This window comes from Vidua chalybeata, chromosome 16 (assembly GCF_026979565.1).
Source record: "Vidua chalybeata isolate OUT-0048 chromosome 16, bVidCha1 merged haplotype, whole genome shotgun sequence".
In the NCBI taxonomy this organism is placed as follows: Eukaryota; Metazoa; Chordata; class Aves; order Passeriformes; family Viduidae; genus Vidua; species Vidua chalybeata.
In genome coordinates this window covers 261355-283106 of record NC_071545.1, presented here as the reverse complement: position 1 = coordinate 283106, position 21752 = coordinate 261355, and the positions used below count along the sequence as shown (strand labels likewise).

Genomic DNA, 21752 nt, shown 5'->3' with positions numbered 1-21752 from the left:
TGTACTGAACAGTCTTTAGAAAATTCTTGGTAAGATGTGTTCTTCAAGCAGCTTACTTAGGATTTTATTTACTTGATTAAGTATTAAAAAAGAAAGAAAACGCCCGCAGAAACCCCAAACAAAAACCAACCACCCAGCACACAAATGAAACCCCCAAATCCTGCGTTCGTTGTTCCTCTGAAGGATTTCTCGGAAGTTAGAGATCTGTGATCAGAATAGTGACTCTGGACTGAAATCCTGTACCTGTCTTCTGATAAAGGACATCTTCTGTGTTGGGAGCTGGTAGCAATAGGAGATTGGAGATTGAGTTTGGGGACTGACGTGTTTGACTTCCCGCTTCTTGACCAAAGATCTGTATTTCATTACTGTGAAAATTGTGATATTCCAATCTCACATTTGCAGAATGAGGAAGTGTCAGTTCTGTGTCTGTGTTGGGTTTCTTCTCAGCCATCTGTTAAAGTGCTCAGTTTTTTTCTTGTGCTTTCATTTTTTTAAAGGATTTACCTCCACAGTGCCAGAATTAAATGGCTTAAGTTTCAATTTTTTTATCAGTGGCTGAAGACTTTAGGAAGTAAAGAAGCTGTTTATTTGAGAAGTTGTTTATAAGTGCATTTTCTTCTAGATGTCTAATGGTTTTTCATGTCTTGCCTTGCATGCCTCCCTGTGGTAGACAGTAATTTTTTCAAGAGAGTCAAATAGTCATCCCTAGAATTAAAAAAAGAAACATTAACTCCAAAATAGTCATATTATCATATTTTATATCAAGTAAATATTTATTGTATGCATGAAAAAATGTACTTTCACACATCTTGTTCTCTTCCAGGTTTGATTTCAAATATTTTCTGTTACTTGAGCAAACCACCTTCTCTAGGATTTGGAGAAAAATATTATTTTGTCACCCAAAGGAATTCCTTTCAAATTGCAACTGACTTGTTAAGATTTACATACAAGTCTTTAAATCTCTAAAGCATGCTGGGCCTGTAACATCTGATTCTTCTGATACTTTAAAAAAAATACTGTTAGAATTGTCAAAGTGGGATCTCTGGGTTCTTGAATGAGATATAGATGTATGTAGATGTATATATATAAAACATAACATATATGGGGTTTTTTTACTTTTGTCAGGTAAAAAGACCTGCTTCATGTAGTTGAGTTTGAAAAGATAACTGAACTTTTAAGCCTAAATATGAAAGAGAGAATTATGTTGATATGTATAAAAGTTAGGGAAACTGTTTGGGACCGCTGTATTGTACATGCTGGGTGTATAAGCAAATAAACTAAGTCAAGCCAATATATCATGAGGTAAAACACAAAATGTAAAGGCCAGTAACTGGAGAAAAGGAAAGTGTAATGAGCATTCTTTATAATGAGCAATGAATGTTTAGTGGTAAAAGACTTCTGTTTTATTAAGTATATGTCTGCATCGATAAGGACAGTCAAATCCTAAATAATTTTTTAAAATAAAATTGAAGATAATTTATTTTGGAAATATAAGTTACTATTTTTACAGAAAAAAATGAGTGCATTTTGGGGAGTTTACCTTAGTTTCTGGATTAGCATTCCGATACACAGTGTCAAACCAGGCATGATGTTTTGTTTGTAGATTTTCCATCCCATTTTCTTTCCAGATCCCTACTTGAGTAAACAGCAAATTCTCTCAGTTTTATCCAGCATTATTCTCATTTTAGTATTTCCAATCTTCATACCTCTTTTTCCATGTTCTTTGCTGATAACTGACAAAGGGACAATCAAGATAACACCTCTGTGCCGTTTTCTGAAAGCCACAGCAGGATTTGGGAAAGGAGAATGGGTTGAGACTTGCTGTCCTTTGGATAGCTGGAGTTTTCCTAGATGGGCCATCGCAGAGGTGGTGCTCTGAGGATCATGCACTGTGGATCAGATTATGGAAATGCTGATCTATCGTTGTGTGATGAACTAAAGTCCACATCTCTCAATCCTTCCCTTTCCACAGTTACTCCGGAGGCAGTAGGATCAAGACCAAAGACAAGGTTGTCACTGTCCTGCCTATTTTCCTCATGGACATCACTTTGCTCCATTGGTCAGCTCCCTGTTCAGCACTGCTCAGGAGCTCCCCCTGGCTGCAGGGTGGTGACTGCAGAGCTCACCTGCATATAAGCATCAGCAAGGGTTATCTGGTAGAGGCTGCTGTGATACATTCCTGCTTATCTGTGTTACTTCTGGAAATAAAAAATGAAGCCATTGATATCTTCCCCTTGTTTTTTGCGCTTTGAGATTTTATTCCTATAAAATGAACCTCATTATTTGCCCATTGTATTTCAAGTGAAAAAGGAGAAAATTCTGAGTTACTCCCTTACCTCTATCCATGAATCCTCCTGTTGGTTTAATATTCATTCTGGTCCTGGATTTTTACAGCAGCAGATAATGGAGGGACTGCACCTGGTGGCACATCAGGAATTCCTCCCAGCAATCCTGCTGGGAATTCCAAGTCAGCGGCAAGGAATCTGGGTTCCTCGTCAGGAGAGAAGGAAGAAGGGAAGAAGGTCCGACGGCAGTGGGAGTCATGGAGCACGGAGGACAAGAATACTTTCTTTGAGGGACTGTATGAGGTACATGTAGAAGAAAATAACAGACATAGTGGCTTTGGTTAGAGTCTGGATATTCCTAAAGAAGGTTAATTAGGGTGAGATTGGCAGGAGCAGAAGGCCACTTACAGATGAGCATTTGTAGGGCCATACACTGGGCTGTAAAACAGCTGTCAGTCCAAGCCACGTGTCAAAAGTGTCAAGTTTCTTGGTTTTTTTTTCTTTAAATACACAGGAAAGATTTCTAAATTTTATTAATAAATGTTTATAGTAAATTCAGTTGTTCTTTAATTATGGTTCTGTTTCAAATGAAAATAATTAAATAATGTCTCCATCTGAACTATTAAAAGCAACACACTTGCTCTGTAATAATACCAACAAGAAAAGCTGCTCAGTTCTAAAGAGAATTGTGTTTAATGTTTGGCCCTGAAGAGGCTAGAGCCAGTTCAGTCCTAGGGCTGAAAGACAAGAAAAGTTACATCATCTTATCTTCTGTCTCTTATGATGTATATGATGGATTCCTGCTTGTCCTGTTCCTGTTATTTCAACAGCATTTCTGTTTTGAAACTACATGCCAAAGGTAAAAACAAAAGCAGTGATGGGGAGTTTTCTTTGCACATGTGCATCTTTTTGAATTATTATTTTTTCATAATAGGTATGGTATCACATACATATGTTTTGTGGACAAAAGGAACACTTAAACAGTCTTTTCTTTTTTTAACTCCCTGAATTTCAGTAATATTCCTGGGAATCAAGTAATTTTTAAGCCACTTCACTGACTTCTTTTGAATAGTGAGGAAAAATTTTTAAAAATTGTTTTAAGGTGGATCTGAGACTCAGTTTGTTCAGTCCCTCCTACCATTCATTTTGTGCCACTGCCTTTCAGACGAGGTTTTCATACTTTGTATTTAAATCAGTTCCAACCTTTTCTAAATACGAAAATTTTGTGATAACTCCTGATAGCAGGAGTTAATGTGTATAAAATCAAATCTTCTGAAACTCAATTTTTTTACTTCTAGTAACAGTAACATGAAATGTACTGTAAATAAAACTGCAGCTGGTATATATAATATGTTTTTCATTTACTCTAGTCAGATATTGTGGGGGGAATGCAGAGGAAATGTAAAGAATGCTCAGGGAGAAAATCAATGATTTCAGTCCAGCTACTTAACACATTTGTAAGTAAAATTGAGTGATTTTTTTAATTTGCTAGCAACTTACTGGTTTTATTTTGAAACAGTTAAAGAAATTGGAATGTAATTAATTTGGTATCCATACTGCATTTTATACAAAACAAAGGAAGCCAATGTCATTCTTTCACAGTTGATTTCTGGTCCCCAAAAATGTTGATTATGACCATTGAAATCTAATTTCCCACAAAGAACCCCAAAGTTCCTCACGTTGTTTGATTTGACTTAAAACAAGATCCAAGTTTGGGTTTGAGTATTTTTATTTGATTTATTCTTTCTTTAGCATGGGAAGGATTTTGAAGCTATCCAGAACAACATTGCCCTGAAATACAAGAAGAAAGGCAAACCAGCAAGCATGGTGAAGAACAAGGAGCAGGTCCGGCACTTCTACTACCGCACCTGGCACAAGATTTCCAAGTACATTGACTTTGACAATGGTTAGTATGCACCAAAATGGGCTTGGTGCAAGGGTTGGCGTCCAGCCTTTTAGAGGTGAGGAAATAAATACTAAGGAGGAACAGGGAGTTCACAGTGTCTCACTTCTTATTTTTGTTAGCATGGCCCTATCAAGGTTTGTGTTTTGTGAAAAATGCTTTTCAAAACCTGGTGTTTATATCACTACTATTCTGTGAATTCACCGCACCATAGTAAATGCAGATCCTGCTGTTAATACTGGGGGGAAAAACCAGGTTCAAGGAAATGTTTTTGTATTCTCAGGAACATACCCACACCTTCAAGAACTGCCTAAACATTAATCAGGCATGGCTCCATCAAGCAAACTGACCCAGCACCACTTTGCAATTCTTGGGGGAAGGTAGAAACAAATAACAGTCCGATACAAGTGTAAATGGTGACATATTTGCTCCCACTTTAAAGAAGTTTGAAATTGTACCATTGGTTCGATAACTTATGATTCCCAGTGCCATATTCCCCTTCCCATTCTTTTTCCTCCTTCTGCAACTGGTTTAATGAAAACAAAATTAGGAAGTCAGATAAACTGCTGGTGGTGTTTAATAACAGTAACATTATAATTGAGAATGGATTTTTATCAAATTCATATTACTTAGGAATGGACAGAGAGAATTCAAGTTAGTCTGTGAGTGGCCTAATCTGAATAACAGGCTAAAGAAATGCATTTCAGCATGATCAGAGTTTAGTAAGATTCAGTTCTTCTGACTTTAAGGTGTCAAAAATGTCAGTTCTCCCATTAGCTTGTGATTAAGTAATAGTCTCCAGAGTTGTCTGGTCATTCTAATGGTGTATTCTAAGATGCATAAATCATGGCAATTTGTGGTGGTTGAATTTTTTGGTCTTTCAACAACTCCTAAATATCAGCAAAATTTTGGATAGTAAATTCATCTACAGTTTGTGGTCAGAGCCTCTCAAGTTAAAAATAACTCGTCAGGGAGAAATTGATGTGGAAAGAAGTTAAAGGAATGCAAAGCTAGTGTAAAATACAATCTCTTTATCACAGAATCAACTAGGATGGAAAAGACCTTTGAGATCAGAAAGTCCAACCTATGACCACCTTGTCAAGTAGACCATGGCACCAAGTGCCACATCCAGTCTTAAACATCTCCAGAGACAGTGACTCCATCACCTCCCTGGGCAGCCCATTCCAATGTTCAATCATCCTTTCTGTGAGCTACTTCCTAATTTCCATCCTAGACCACCGCTGACACAGCTTAAGGCTGTGTCCTCTTATTCTGTGACTGGTTGCATAAGAGAAGAGATTGACCTCCACCTGGCTACACCCTCCTTTCAGGGAGTTGTAGAAAGTGACAAGGTCTCCCCTGAGCCTCATTTTCTCCAGGCAGAACAACCCAACTCCCTCAGCCACTCCTTACAGGACTTGTGTTCCAGACCCTTCACCAGCTTTGTTGTCCTTCTCTGAACACATTTGAGCATCTCAACATTCTTCCTAAATTGGGGGGCCCAGAACTGGACACAACACTCAAGATGTAGCTCAAGCAGTGCTGAGTACAAGGGAAGAATCACTGCCCTTGTCCTGCTGGCCACAGCATTCCTGATCCAAGCCAGGTGCCTTTGGTCTTCTTGGCCACTTGGACACACTGCTGGCTCGTGTTCAGTCAGCTGTCAGTCAGCACCCCCATGTCTCTTTCTGCTTGGCTATTATCCAGCCACTCTGCCCCCAGCCCGTAGTGCTGCAGGGAGTTTTGACCAAAGTGCAGGACCCAGCTCTTGGTCTTGCCAAACCTCACTAAAAATTAAAAATAATGAATTATTAAAAGTAACCCATTAAGGAGAAATGGATATGGCTAGAAAGAAGCTGAAGGAATGCAAAGCTCGTGTACAATACACTTAGTATCATGTTATGTACGATAGTACATACTTTACTACGAGTATATAGTTCTTTATGAACTTTTGTGTTCCTGAGCTTAGGTTACCTAAAGGAGGACCTTAGTATCTAAACAACCTGGCACAAGGTATATTTGTGAGTTCCTTTTTTCAAAACAAGGCAGCAGTTTAAGATGAAGCCATTAGTATTTTATTTAAAAGCCAGTGTTACAGTGAACACAGTATGGAAGAACTTTTAAAATAAAAATAAGTTATGTATCTGTATGTTTGGGGTCTAGAATCTCATTGTCTGAAGGAATTTTAACAATCAGTGCAGTAGTTTGATTAGGTTTAGTATTGGTAGAAATACGTGTGCTTGGATTTTGAGATCAAAGAGAACTAAAGTTTTGATGAATAGATAAGAATAAATATTTTCACTTGATTTGTAAATGACAAGACTGTCCTTGCTATCATAGATCTTTAGATCTATTAGCAGTAATGTCTGCATCTTGTGTGTTGAAGAGAAAGGACAAAAAAAGCCCCTTGTGAAGTTGAATAAAATGTCAGCAATTTTTTTGTGTAAAAATTGAGAATCTGCATCAAATCTCTTATGGTGTGTTTGTGCGCACAAAAAAATCTGTCATCTGGAAAATCCAAACCTACCCCTGAATTTTCATGTAAAAGTGTTCTGTATGCATTTGCTTGGGGGCATCTGGACATTTCCCTTAGAATTGTAAACAGTTGATACTAGATCTAGCTTTATTATGATTTAGCTTTATTTTGCATATTGAGCAGTTGCGTATTTGCTGAAATTCCATGGAGACTGCTTTGTTTTTCTGTAATCTAAAAAATGCCATAAAAAGGAAGTTGGCGAACCAATCCCATTATAGTGTTTTTTGAACCAGAACTTAATTTTGCCTTTGTGATTTGTCTCATCATTGAAAATATAAATCGTCTCCTTTCTAGTTTTGAAATGAGCATCTGCAATGTAGCTGTGCGTATCTGCAACCTGCTTCTCACTGACACCTTTTCTGCTTTCTAGTGTTTTCTCAAGGGCTGAAAAAATCTTCCCTGGAGCTGTATGGCTTAATCTGCTATGGGGAACTAAGGAAGAAGATTGGGGGATGTGAGTATAAATGACTTCAGGTTATTTTTACATGGTAGAATCAGAAGTTACTACCCTTGAGGCTCGCAGTGTCTAGTTCAGTTCCACTTCTGAATTCTTAACTATTGTTGTTTCTTCATTAAATACATTTTTTTTTTTACATACCTTCTTAGTCTGTTGGATCAGTCCACTTTGATAGATTTCTTTAGTTTTATCTTCTGCAAAATGCTGTACATGTATTGCTCACAGGTGATAGGAAAACATACACAAAACTGAGATTGTCTATTCTGTTATTATTGAAACCTAAGCAATTAAGGGTGTAAATGATACTACTTACACCCAGAATTATTTGTGCCCATGCAGTCAAAATCTGGGATGGTGTCTTTTTCAAAGTTTTTCTCTAAATATTTGCTCACTGTACCCTGAAGATGAAAAGGCACAAACCATAATTGGAAATAACTTTACTGGCTAAGCAAGATGGGTTCTGACCTTGTCAATCTCAGAGTCCAGTTTTGTCCATATCGATGAATGGAGATGGAGGAGTATGTGCCGTAACAACGCTCCGCTGTTTGCTGGCAGTTGATTAATTGCATTAGCGACATACCTGAGCTTAGGTTCACTGAACTACAGAGTGGTTTGGATTGGAAGGGACCTTAAAGACCATTTTATCCCAACCCCCTGCCATGGGCAGGGGTACTTTCCACTAGACCAACCCCTATCCTACCTGGCCTTGAACATTTCTAGGGATGGGACACCCACAGCTTCTTTGGGCAACCTGTGCCAGAGCCTCCCCACACTCGTAATAAAAAATGTTTTCATTATATGTTTTAAATCTCCCCTCCTGTGGTTTTAAACCATCAACCTTTGTCCTGTCCCTCCAGGCCCTGCTGAAAAGTCTTTCCTTGTCTTTTTTTAAGCCTTCTTTAAGTACTTCATATGCTGGGACCCCCAGAACTGCAGGTAGAATCTCACCTGAGTAGAATAGAGGATCCTTACCTTACCCTACTGTCCACACTGAGGGGATGAGCCCCAGGACATGGTTCCTATGATTTTCATGGCTTCCAGACCAGAGAGAGCTGTGACCTGACTGCCTTGAAGAATGGGCAGAGAAATGTGCCTTGTATGTGCCAGTCCGTGTGCATACACCTTTTTATCCATGTATTTTTTCATTTGTCCCCAGGCTTTTTGCACAGTCAGTGTTACATCATAGTGCATCTTCTACTTGCTTTGTTTAATTCGTGAGACATGGAAAGCCATCAAAATACCTTCACTTCTTTGTGAAGTCATACTAGTTGTAAGGTGAAATGGACACGAAAGTCTTCATGAGTGAACATGTACAATTCCTAAAAGGATTGTGGGATTTTGGGAAAGGTTTTTTGCTATGTTATTCCCTTACCTGGGATTGCTGTCATAACAGGTAATGAACGAGAATTCATTATTCACTGTTGTGAATGTTCATACTGATTTTATTCTGTTTGTTTAAAGATCTCCAGTGTGTTAATTGGAGAAGCAGTGCTCAACTTGGAGAAGCAATTTTGAGCTGTTTGATGACAAAGCAGGTGCAGAAGCAAGGCACATTGCACTGTCAGCAGAGATCAGTGTTAGTGTTTCTTTCATGTACCCACATCTCTTTTAGCAGCAGCCCCTTCTTGCTATGACTGGGAGTAAGATTTCACATAGTCCCCATGGCAATGCCTGCAGCCTCTGTGCTTCTGTCTTTTTAGAACTTTGGGACTTGGTTACATACTTTACTCACTGTCACTTAAAAAATTCTTGTCTCCAAGACCAAATGTACTCAAGATGCAAGACTGTACACCCACTTATGACAGGTCTACTCTGTAGCCATGGAAAGCAGTTTCTTCTTTCCCTCCCCCCCCTCCCCTTTTTTCCTCTTGTGGTATTCACAGTCACAGAAATGATGAAGACTTACTGAGAGCTATTGAGACACAAAAGCACTCCAGAAATACTTCTAGCATTGCCAGAGGGAGGTTGATTGTTCAGGGAATAGATCTGGGCCTAACTGTCATATAAATCAAGTTACCAAAATGTCTGTTTAAAAACACGCTCTATAATGCATACAAAACAGTGAGGGTTGCATGTGCATTTTATTATTTTTATTTATTCTTTTGTTGTGTTAACCCTAGGGTGCTGTTTCATTCTGCCTTGCTGCCTTAGTAACAGAGATTGAGCAGGAGGAAGCTTTGCTTTTTAATAACCCAGGGTCAGATTAAAGCCCAACGTTCAAAGATGGCTGTAGTACCTAAACTAGGGTTATTTAATCCATGTGTAAAAAGTAATTTTTGTGGCAATGATCACGTAAAGCTTGCATGTTATGAAAATACCAACTTCTGAGAAGAGCTATGTTACAGTGCATTTATGCATGTTAATCCTATGTGAGAATAAAATGTCATAGCTTTGAAAACCCGGCAGGACACAGAGAAGGCCATGGGTGTAAATCCTAATTCACTGTGTTATCTCGTTTACTGAAAAGGTATGGATGACAAGAATGCAGCTAAACTCAATGAGCTCATTCAAGCTGGGTAAGTAAGAGCTTACTCCTGAAACTCATAAAACTGTGTTGTTCAGCTGGATGTTGTATTGATCATCCAAAGTTTGGGACATTTTTTAATTTTCAAGAGCTGAAGTTTGATGTTTTCCATTCTTAGCTTGTTTTGTATTAGGCTATTTCTCCCCTTTTCCGTGAAGCCATTAATTGTTAATAATAAGAAATGATGGGTTAAGTTTAATAAAATAAATAAATGAGAATTCTTTACAGAAGCTACACTCACTTTCCCTGAGTGAATCCACTTGTGGATTTACTCAAGGAAATCATAGAATTATTTAGGTTGGAATCCAAGATCATCAAGTCCAACCATTACCTCAGCCCTGCCACCACTAACTCCTGTCCCCAAGTGCCATATCCATAGGTCTTTTAAATCTCTTCAAGGATGGTCACTCCACCACTGCCTTAGGCAGCCTGTTCTACTGCCTGACCACACTTTCAGTGCAGAAATTTTCCCAGTATACATCTAAACTTCCCCTAGCACAACTTGAGGCTGTTTCCTCTTGTCCTGTCCCTTGTTCCCTAGGAGCCGAGCCCAACCCCCACCTGGCTTCACCCTCCTGTCAGGGAGTTGTGGAGAGCCAGAAGGTCCCCCCTGAGCCTTGTTTTCTCCAGGCTGAGCCCCTTTCCCAGCTCCCTCAGCTGTTCCTTATCAGACTTGTGCTCCAGATCCTTCCCCAGCTCCATTCCCATCTCTGCACACATTCCAGCCCCTTAATGTCCTTCTTGCAGGAAGGCAGGGCTCACGAGTCTTGACTTTCAGACCTGAAATGACCTTTCAGCACATTGGAGGCCTCAGCCCTCCAGTGACGTTTGCATCTCCTTGACATTAAGAGTCAATGTTCTCTTTCACTTCTAAAGAGTATTGTGGGATTTGGGGATGCAGTCTATGATTCGATGTACTCCTAGAATGCAGAAGGGGTTAGAAGTTGTGTATTATTATAAATGAGGGTATACCTGATGTATTTGTGCATAAATTTTTCCAAAGTAGTTCACTTTTTAGAATTTAAGTGTTTTAAAGTGAAATCTCTTTCAAAGGACAAGGCATGTGATTACTTAGGAGGCATTGATGTTTCCTTAACCCCATCTTTAAAAGTAATTTGAAAAATCATTATTTTCTGTCTCTTACAGGTCTGCTTTTACCTTTTACATTCTTGCTTTTAGGGTGTTCACCGTAGCAGACAAGTTATTGATGAAGTAAACTTGACTGTAGACAGGAGCAGGAGCTTGCCCCCTCAGCAGCTGCAGTCTTTGCCTTTACCTTGCAAAATATGGATACTTGATGTTGTACCTTTCTTGTGTTCTCAAATGGAGTTTCCAGATCAGTTTCTTAGGAGTTGAACAACCTTTCCTCTCCTGGGAGATGCTGTTTGTACAGTGTGCTTGTGTTGACAGTCTTCAATGTGACGCTTGAATCACTTGTTCATTCTTCTGTTAACTGCAAGTTTTTAAATTTGAAGAGAAATTCCCATGTAGTTTGGGTTTTGTACAATTAGGAAAATTATGAGCAGTATGTTTAATGGCATTATTCTTAAAGCAAATTACTTTTTTAAATTGGAGTTACCAGTTAAAGTGGACCTGGGATGAGCCTTCATCTGTAGTTTCCTGAATATCTCTATGGTTCAGAGTATCAGCGGTTGGTTTAGTCACTCTGTGCTATACTAGAGCGCCTTTCTTATACTGGGTTATCCAAACAAACGAAAGCATAACAAATGAGCCTAATGACATTTAGTGAGCTGTAGTATCAGTTTATCAATTTGCATGATTCAGGCCTTAGTTCTTTTGATTAATTGTTAACGAGGGCTAGTGATTTCTGTGAAGTCTAGGTGTTTACTTCATGAAAGCCAGTCTTGTAACAAGCCATTTTGGGAACAGGAGTCTTGCATTTGAAGGTATTAATGCTAATCTTCTATGCCAAAATCAAGAGTGTACATAACATTAACCAGTTCAGAATTAGTTGCTTTTGCATAAGCTTTTTGTCTACATCTGGGAGACCCATTTTTGCTTCCCTTTTTCTCCTGCATCCCTTACCCCATTTGGTGGTGAACCTCATCAGTTGAAGAAGAGCAAACTGTGTCTTCATTACCACCTGGATGTCTGCACCACTTGCACGTGCAGGGCAGCCTCATAGCTCCCAGAAGCAAACATGTTGCATAAACCTCAGTTGGTTCAACTTCCCATCTTGCTCAGGGATGGTACAATTCTATGAGCCTCTTCCCTATTTATAATCAGTTCTTTCTCCAGTTCCTAACATGTTTCTTTCAAGTGTGACACTCCTCTTCTGAATGCAATGCACTTTGTAAGGCTTGTCACTGAGGAAAGCTGTGAAAGAAAGTGAAACCAAAGTGATTAAAAATGGGGAATGTGAACATGCATTATTCTGATGATCTGTTCCTTAAGTAGGTAAGGATTCTCTTCATTTAATTGGTAAGAAAAGCCAAGAAAGGTTGTGAGGAGCTACCTGGCAATTTATTTGCAGCATGACTCCTGACCCTGGAGTTACATGCTCTAATTCAGTGCTTGTTTTACATCTCTGGTTTCTGTACTAATTTCATGGAGCGTGGAAAAACAAATGACCCTGTCAGGGACTCATAAGAAAACCATACTTAAAAGCTTCCTAGCTTCCTAGAGCTTATAATCCAGGTCAGGAGTGCCTGACAACTCCAATCAACTGACTCTGGTAAGTACTGGCAAAGTCTCTGTGTACTTGTCTTCAGAATGTCAGTAACAGGCAAATGAGGCTGGTCAACAGCCAGTGGTACAGGAGTTGTTGAATAAATGGGGAATCTTGCAGAAAATAGATCACCGTTTACATCTTTATAAATGCAAAGGGGAGCTAAGAATTATTCTATCAGCTTCTGTAACTGTTCTGAGTAGTTAGTGTACTCAGGGAAGCACTGGCCTACTTCAGCTGCTGAAAGACAGGACCGCTCTATCCAGTCCTTTGTGCTAAGATTTTTATTACAGCATTTTAATTTTACTACACATTGATTAGGATGTATAACAAGACAGAAAGGTTTATAGTGGTATAGCAGAACTGCTCAGTAACTAATTTAAATAAACTTAAACTGAAGGTTTGTTGTTTTGTTTCATTTTTAGTAGGGAAGCATTTTTATTTAACTTAGGTTTTGCAACACTCTTTACATTTAATAAAAAACTACATATGAATGAATACAAATATTTTCTCGATGTCTTTGTAAATATGTAGGAATTTTGGGTAATTTAAAAAAAAACAAAAACAAAGCACAAAAAACACCTAATTAAAGAAGTAATGGTGCACCAGTTAAGCAGAGCACTCTTCAGTGTCTTGTAGAGTATGTGGTTTTACCCCACAACCTGAGAGGCTCTTTATAACACAAGGTAAGAAAGACAGAAGCCATTAACAGGCATTAGTTGTTCTGTCTGGTTCAGATTCTGAATGTACTTTATGTGGGATAGGAGTGATTCTTCACTGTCTTCCAGTTCCTTGGGAAAGCTCTTTGGCATGCTGAGGGGAAATCTGTAACTCTCTAAAAATCTTGATCGTAAGATAACAGCTCATACTGAAAAAAATAATATATAAACCAAACCATTTTAAGTAGGCAGGTTATGCTCTTGGTGTCAAGTCAGACTGGTAATTCTGAATGCATAGTCAGTAGAGTAACTTTTTTTAAGACTTACCCTTTTCTGCATTTGGAGACATCCAGAATCTAGGTAACAGAAGAAAATAAGGATTTTGAAGCTAAAAGTAGTTCTGTTGCAGACAGACTGTTCTACTGCGCTTTCCCCTAAATTTATAGAAATAGTTTTCTTCCAGCCTCCCAGCTACAGATTTCAATTAGAAAATTATAGTCTAAATATATCTGCTTTTATATTAGTTTGATAACAAGTTATTCTTTAGACTCTTTAGATTGCTTGAAGCTAAGCGTACTTAATGGAAAAGGGAATTAGGAGAAGCAGAACACATGAATGTAGCAAGCTGGGATATTCTAAAGCATTTGCGAGGGAACCATGAAAATAACATTGATCACTGTTGTTGTGGAAGAGTTCTGTAGTGGCAGGGTAAAAGCTTGCATGGGAAGTCTTTAATGGTTTTTCACATTTTTGTGTGCTCTGTGTTTCCTCATTTACTGAATGGTGTACTTTGGTTCCTGACTTCTGAACTGTGCCATTTTCCCTCATGCTCAGGGAAGGCAGTAGTTCCTGCTTCTCCATATAGGTATCAGCAGGTTTGCAGTTGTTTGGTTTTCTCCAATGTGGTTTTCCTCCTAGTGTTTCGTTGTTTTGTTTTGTTTTGTTTTATTTTGTTTTTTTTCAAATAATATCTTTTCCATAGTATATTTAGATTTTTCACACTTCATTTCTGTCTTTTATCTTAAGTTTTGGTTGGGTTGGTTGTTTTTTTCTCATCTCTCTGCCCTTTGAAGCACAGATAGAGAGTTGTGAGTTTGTGATGCTGATCCATGTTCATTTATAAGCTGCTCCATGGTAACAGATGGTGGAAACCTGCAGCCCAGGTGGCAGACAAATGGAGCCCAAACAACCACTAGGAAGCCTAACTCAACAATAAATGCTTTATGACCAACTAGCTGGGTTCTTGAACAGAAATAGGAAATATGAAAACTGAACAACAGCACTTCTTTCTTCTTTTTCTTAGATCAATTAGCTCAGCTGTTTTAGTCAGATCAAACCTTCGGAGTCTTCTGAGTAGCCAGGCTCTTGTTTCAATAACTTTCCATTCATGTGATTAAACAATTTCCACAAAACTTGATTGGTTTATATAGTCATATCAGTTAATATAAAAACTGTTTCTCTCCCCAAACCCCTTCTTACTTGTACTGTTATAACTGTCAAGATAATAATTATGATGATGATAATAATAATGCTATTTCTAACTCTTCACTCATATGCTTCAAGGGCACACTTGATAATAAAGAATTGCATTAGCTAAAATCAAGGAGGAGACTCTCAGCTTGCACAAGTAGTGAAAAGAATTTGCTGTATTAAAACAGATTACAAATAGGGAAGAAGATCATTGTACAAAATGCTGATTTTCTGATAAAATCATATCTACACTTTAATATAAGGATAAATACAAGAGGATATGGAGTCTCATGCTAAGGCTGAGGTGCCCAGGAGGAGGTTTTAACTTTCGTCCTTAACTTATTGATTAGATATCTGTAAGGGTTTCTGTGTCGCTCTCTAAGACTATTTACACTGGAAGACACTGACAGAGACTTTACACTGTTGGACTTGGTGGGAGCAACTGTCTTCAAACAATTCTTGTTTCCAATAATTAAATTGAAAAGAAATCTGCCCTTCCAGCCCAGGGATATTCCAAATCTATAGAAGTTCACAGTTCAGTAACTGAAACTTTTGAGTTGCTCACCCCATCAGCTCCATCTTCTCAGGTCTGCCCTCACTTCTGCTGCCCTTTTGCAAATTTTCCTCTTAGCACTGTAGACAACTGCTCTTCCTGCATGATGGTGTTTTACTTACAGCATAGGAATATTCTTTATAATTTATTTTGTTTTACTGCAAGGACTTGCATTCAATCCTGCTGCTTCTATGCCAGCTGATCCTTAATGCTTCGAGTATTAGGTAGTAATACTGCCATTGGTAATTTGATTGGGCTCAATGTCTGCCTTTTAAATCCCTCCAAAGAAAACAGGACTGATGGAGTGAAGAAATCAGGTCATTTCACAGTGTGAAGACAAAAATGACCTCTGACCGTTAAGGATCTTTGAAACTGCTAGTGATATCGAAACTGAACCAGTGAAATCATACTGTAAAAAGTTACTTTGTTCAGGTTTTTGCACAAGCTCTTAGACCTCATGTCTGCACCAGATATGGTGATCATATTTCCAAATGAATGACTGCAAAGTCTTCAGACTCTTTCGTCCTATAATTAAGAGTCATGAGTATAAAGGGAAGACTAAATCAAAACCACTTGTCTTTTATGAAGCAGTTGTCTGTGAGGGTACTCTTGAACCAAAGTAAGATGATCCTGGTCCACTTATAAAACAGAAGTCACTCCCTGAGTGGACAACCAAGTGTTTCATGGAAGTCTGGAAGAGGAGAGTCACAAGAGTAGCTCTTCCACAATGAAAAGTAAGGTGATAGAAAAGACTGAATGCTCTGTGAACTTGCACTACAGAGCCTTACATTTCTGTATTCATTACTGTAGCCATGGTGGTGTTTTGCTCTGTGTCCCCGATCACAGAATTACAGAATAAGCTGAGTTGGAAGGGACAGGGATCATCAAGGTCAACTTCCAGCCCTGCATAGCACCATCCCCAAGAGTCACACTGTGCCTGAGAGCATTGTCTTAATGCTTCTTGATCTCTGTCAGGGTTGGTGCTGTGACCACTGCCTTGGGGAGCCTGTTCAGTGCCCAAGCAGTCTGGGGGAAGAAGCTTTTTCTGATATCCAACCTACACCTGCCCTGACACAACTTCAGGCCATTTCCTTGGGTCCTGTCACTGGTAACCAGCACAGAGAAGAAATTGGTGTCTGCCCCTTCTCTCCTCCTCATGAGGAAGTAGTAACTGCAAGGAGGTCACCCCTCAGTCTCCTTTTCTCCAGGCTGAACAGACCAAGTGCCCTCAGGCAGTCCTCATATGGCTTTCCCCTTCACCATTTTCATTGCCCTCCTTTGGACATTATCCAATAGTTTAATATCTTTATTCTATGGTAGTGACCAAAACTGCACACAATACTCAAGGTGAGGCCACTCCAGTGCAAAGCAGTGCAGCAAATCCCCTCCCTGGCCTGGCTGGCAATGCTGGACCTGGTGCCCCCAGAACAAGGATTTCTCTCTTGGCTGGAGGGCACTGGTGACTCAGCTCCAACTGGCCCTTGACCAGGACTCCCAGGTCCTTTCTGCAGCACTGCTTTCCAGCATCTCATTCCCCGGTCTGTCCATACATCCAAGGTTGCCCCATCCCAGGTGCACAATCTGGCTCTTTCCTTTGTTGAACTTCACATGGTTGGTGATTGCCCAGTCCTCTAATTTGCTGAGCTCTCTCTGCAGGGCCTCACTGCCTTCAAGGGAGTCCACAGCTTCTCCCAATTTTGTACCGTCTGCAGACTTGCTTAATATCTCTTCCAGTCCTGTGTCCAAGTCATATATGAAGATGGTGAAGAGGACAGGGCCTAAGATGGATAGGTCTGTATTCACATACTGTTGTTACTGGTTCCTCTAAGTACTTCTCTTTCCATATATCCAGGGCTACAACTGTTCGTTACAAAGGCAGAAACCTGCGTATCAAAGCTCCCATGTGCAGGGCTTTGAAGAAGCTCTGTGATCCAGATGGTGAGTAAAAGATGCTGGAATGTGAGGGTGTTCTAGAAGATGGCTGGAAGCATAGAAAGTGAGAAGGCTTGTTCTAGTGTGTCCATCACTGGCAGGGGAATTTGGGCTGCTGTGTGTTTGTCCTGGGCATAGTATTCTGTCTTGGCCTGTTTGCTCATATAACCCCAGTAACTTCAGGACTCACCCAGTTTTCTTACCAGCTAACTTGAAAAGAAAATACTCACACCAGACCAGTTCACTACTGCTTTCACTGTATGTGAAGGTCCTAGTGAATTAGCAGCAGTATAGTGTTTAGCATTGAACATTTTCAAATTTTTTACTTTGTCCTATTCAGCTATCTATGATTTCATTTTGGGTTTTTGTTTTCTTCCTCATTCCCAAGTAAGTAGAATCAGGCTGTTCAAAGGTTGGAAATACTGTACTTGCTCAAAGTTTCCAGACATCTGATTTTTGACACTGCTTGCTCAACTGAAATCCCCAGTACCACTACAGCGTCCAAGGATAAGAGCATATTGAAACAAAAGGTAAACTAAGGAAGCAGGCTCCACTAATGAAGCTGAGCTGCCTGAGTTGTCTATAGGTGCTGATGATGTAGGTCTGATCTTTTGTGTTGTGCAACTGAGCACACAGTGTTGTGACTGAGCTGTCCTTGCTTTGACTCTTTGTGCTTCGTCTCCATTCAGGTGTAAGTGATGAAGAGGACCAAAAGCCAGTACGACTTCCCCTCAAGGTCCCTGTGGAGTTGCAGCCACGGAATAACCACGCATGGGCTCGAGTACAGAGTCTTGCCCAGAACCCACGGCTTAGGTAATGGAGAACTGATTGTGGTGCTCAGAATAGGGAAATAGATGAGCAGCATCCTAGCCCCTTCCTCTTTCTTCAGGGTTCTCTTTGCCAGTTGGGCAGTTCATCTTTGATAATGCAGTTGGCCTAAGTGTACCTAGTCTGAAGCCTTTGTCCAACCAGTGCATGGTTTGTAAACATGAGTTATCACGTGGGAAAATTAGATTACCATTGTTCTTTATATCTTTTAATTTCAGTAATGAAGAAGCTACTAGCTTTGGAGATGAGTATAGTTTGTGCCATGTTAATGTCAGAGCAGAGGGCAAGTAAAATGGAGATAGTAGCCTTGATTCTACTAAAATTTGTATTGTATGTACCGTAGACAGAGAGAAGGGAATATACACAGTGGTCAGAGGTGCCTGCATCAAGGCTCTGAACATTTCACCTGCACCCAGTGATTAAAGCAGCATGGAAAGTATTTGTAGTTTCTCCCTTGCAAAACATTGTTGGTGCAGCTGTTCAGTATCATCAGTGGCTGTTCATCCTGGTACTTCTATCTAGTCCAGAACTTGGGACAGCAAACATGAGGCCTCTGTGATGTTGAGTGTTGTTTCAAATGCAGCACTTCAGTGTAGTGACCAAAGATCATGATAAAAATATCCATTCTCTTCTCTGTGTTAGGTTTATTTAGTAAAATGCTTTCAAAAAGTAATTGTTTGTCTTTTTTGCCCCTTTTTCTCTTTCTTTTTATACTTGATATAGTAGCTTCATGCCTTGCCTGCACTTGAAATGCACTTTTGCAGTTCAGCTAAGTCCTGCCATCTTTTCCTATCTTCTTCCATCTGGAAAAAAACAGTTTCTTGAATCATGGAAGTCAGGTTTATCTGACAGGCTTTTAGAATGTGTGAGTTGTCACAGTTGTGAGTTAACCTAGATTTTAAAGTTGTGGGATAACGTATGTTTTTGGTTTTGTTGTAGCTTTTTTTCTTAGCGCTTGGGAGTGTTCTTTGTGCTGGCATTATAGAATGCCAGTTTATTCCTTAATTCCCCTTCTAGCATCAAGGTTAGGACTTGGAGCTCCTGCTGACAATTGTTCTCTGTTCCCTTGCTTTGCTTCTCATGCATACAGGATGATCGTGGAGTTACATCGGAAGGTCTCCAGCCTCCTTGAATTCCTGAAGCAGAAATGGGCTCTACATGAAGTGCGGGTTGTATCCTTTTCCTACTCAGTCTGTTCCATGTGCTGTGTGTCCTGGGAGAAATTCCCTTCCTATTCCAAGTTCAGTTTTGCATCCGAAAAGTGAATCTACTTCATAAATGTACCAGTCCCTGCTTAGTAAAGATATAGATAAAGTCTCAGCATCACTAGTGGAGACTTTTGTGGGAGATCCCATAGTGTTCTGCTTTTATCTCAGTTCTTCTCTGTTATCATCCCATAAAAGCTAGTTAAGAAAAAATTATGTTCCTGCCTTTATTTAATTTACTCAAACAGTGATCTTAGTCTGGTTCATTATCAGTGGGTGACCCCAGTACAGCCTGGATAATAACTAACAATTCTGTTTCCAGTTTCAGTAGAGAGATTAAGGACAGATCTTTGCACATGGTGCATTTTCACCAGTATAGGCTTAAGCTTCTTGTTGAGGTAGCTGCTGCTACCTGCAATGTATCTCTGCACTGTCTGAGCCATACAGCATTCAAGGTGTCTGTGCCTCTGAACTTTGATCCATGCAATAGAAGGATTTGTGAGTTAGCAGCTGTTCTGTTCTGAACGTAGTCCTTCTCATATGTAGGTTTTATCCTCTTCTTTGACCTTTCATTCAGGCTTTTCTGTTGAATTTGTGAGCCTGGAAGAAGCAGCAGCATAGCACTTGAAACTCTGAAGGATGTCAGAGTGTGTAAGGTGGAGTTTGCTGCACTCATGAGAGGCTGCTTTGGAGTGTTAGAGGTTTTGCTTGGTTTTGTTGGGGTTTGTTGATTGGGATTTTTTTTTTTTTTTTTTTTACAATTACAGTGGTGTGTGAAACAGAGAGGTAATTTTGTTTGGAATGGATATTTGGGCTTGTAGCAGGTCTTCACTGCAGTCTTTATCACCACAAAGGACCTAATTTCTGATTATAGTTGTCTTCACTATAATCTGTGCTGAATAGAGAACATGTCCTCAATCAGCTAGGTTTTATTTTACTTTTTTTTTTTTAAACTTGCAAAATAGGCTCCCAGGTACATTTTTGGAAGGGGAAGATGACTGTTACATTCTTTGACACGTCTTTTTTTAGCGTAAAACACTTGAAGAACAGCAACTTCAAGACTCCAGAGACGCAGAAACAAGAGGCAGCTTCTCAGAGGAGAAAGTGATGCTCCATCTCTTTCCAGGGGAGAACTGTACCCTCACTCCACTGCCTGGGGTAGCCAGAGTGGTCCACTCCAAGGCCTTCTGTACTGTGCATTGGCAGGAAACGGGCAAATGCAAACAGAACACAAAAGACTCTCACTTACTCCCCCCTGCCCAAATCCTTGGCATACAGAGTGGTCAGGGGACAGCAAGGGGACAGCTGAAATACCTGCGGGGGATGGAAGGTAAAGGTGTGGGAAGGGGAGAGAGCACTACAGAGCCCAGCAGAACCTTGCAGCCTACAGCTGAAGTTTCTGCAAGCACTGAAGATGGTGCCCCAGAGCCTGTCCTGGTGGAAGGAATAGCCTCAAATCTTGGCATCACTAATTCCCTCCAGAAATCACCTTCTGGACTTCAGGATCCAGGAGGGCACCAGGAAAAGCTGAGCTCAGTGGCCCCCTGCATGGAGAGCAGGGAGGCCCTGGCTAGTGACCAGGCAGGTGTGCTACCCTTGTGCAGCACAGAGTGTGCTTGCAGCAAGATCCCTGATGTGGAGGAGCTCTCTCTGCTCGATCCATTCCCACGGTACATGAAGTCCTGCCAGGATCTAATTGTCCCAGAGAAATGTTCTTGCACAGACAAACTGCATGGGAAAGACTCTGCTTCAGCAGCTGGTAATGCTTCTCCAGTGGTTTTTCCAGGCAGGAGGAGTGCAGAGACCTCTGACTCTTGTTCCCAGTTACTGAGAGGTGGTGTGGCTTCCCCTGGCAGCGGCAGATGTGAAACTCAGGCCAGCCACAGCCAGGGCCAGCAGCTCGATGCTTGTACCAAGGATATCATGGATGCAGTAATGGAAGATTCTCAAGAGAAGCTGGGCTCCTTGTTTCCACCTCCACCTCAGGGACAATCCAGTACAAAGTCTCTCAAGGATGACCCAAGTCGACTCTCCCAACAAGTTAGAGAAGAAGGATGGAGTCTGCGAACCTCTGAGAGCCTTACACTGGCTGAAGTCTACCTCATGATGGGCAAACCGAACAAGCTGCAGCTGGAATATGACTGGTTGGCTGTCTTGGAGCCAGAAACCCAGCATGCTAGAGAGCAGACATCTGAGTCCAGTGCTGTCCCTGCATGTCCTACCTTTCACAAGCAGAGGCTCTTGAATTGCCTTCTGAGACTCATCTCTACTGAAGTCAATCCCAAACCAGTAAGTAGCTCTTGTTCATGCTCCAGATACTAAACTCTAGTTTCATTTGGGGAATAATTGCCCAGTTGTGCATTCACAATAAATCGGTAACTAGCCATGTCAAGAGCTTTGGAGATTCCTGTGTTTAAATTATACAAAAACTACAACACAAGACAGTTGGCCACAGAGTGGACTTTGCTTCAGTATGTTCTTTACACTGCATTTTAGCTTCTGGTTTGCTGTGAGTCTAATTGGTGTTCCAGTGAACATTTAATGTGACTACTCAAAAGATCAGTTATGAGGTGAGGTGCCTTCTGTTCTCTCTCAGAGTCACGGAACCTTAGAACAGCCTGGGTTGGAAGGCGCCTTGGAAGATCATCTAATCCAGCCTTTTGTGGGAAATGGAGCCTGGATGAGATTAATATTGCACATGAAAACTGCAT

General features: G+C 40.3%; 1 protein-coding gene across 3 annotated transcripts in view; it reads left to right on the top strand.

Moving 5' to 3' along the window:
- Positions 1-21752, top strand: part of CRAMP1 (cramped chromatin regulator homolog 1) — a 47200-nt gene that overhangs the window by 9461 nt on the left and 15987 nt on the right. Inside the window, exons 3-11 of one of the 3 annotated variants that reach the window (XM_053957393.1) lie at positions 2398-2588; positions 3656-3742; positions 4038-4191; positions 7095-7178; positions 9649-9697; positions 16929-17014; positions 17698-17821; positions 18927-19008; positions 20071-21330. In XM_053957393.1, the coding sequence (XP_053813368.1) occupies positions 2398-2588; positions 3656-3742; positions 4038-4191; positions 7095-7178; positions 9649-9697; positions 16929-17014; positions 17698-17821; positions 18927-19008; positions 20071-21330 (2117 nt within the window). Of the gene's footprint in view, positions 1-2394; positions 2589-3655; positions 3743-4037; positions 4192-7094; positions 7179-9648; positions 9698-16928; positions 17015-17697; positions 17822-18926; positions 19009-20070; positions 21331-21752 lie in introns of all 3 variants that reach the window. The other 2 variants (XM_053957392.1, XM_053957394.1) reach the window with 2 other exon arrangements.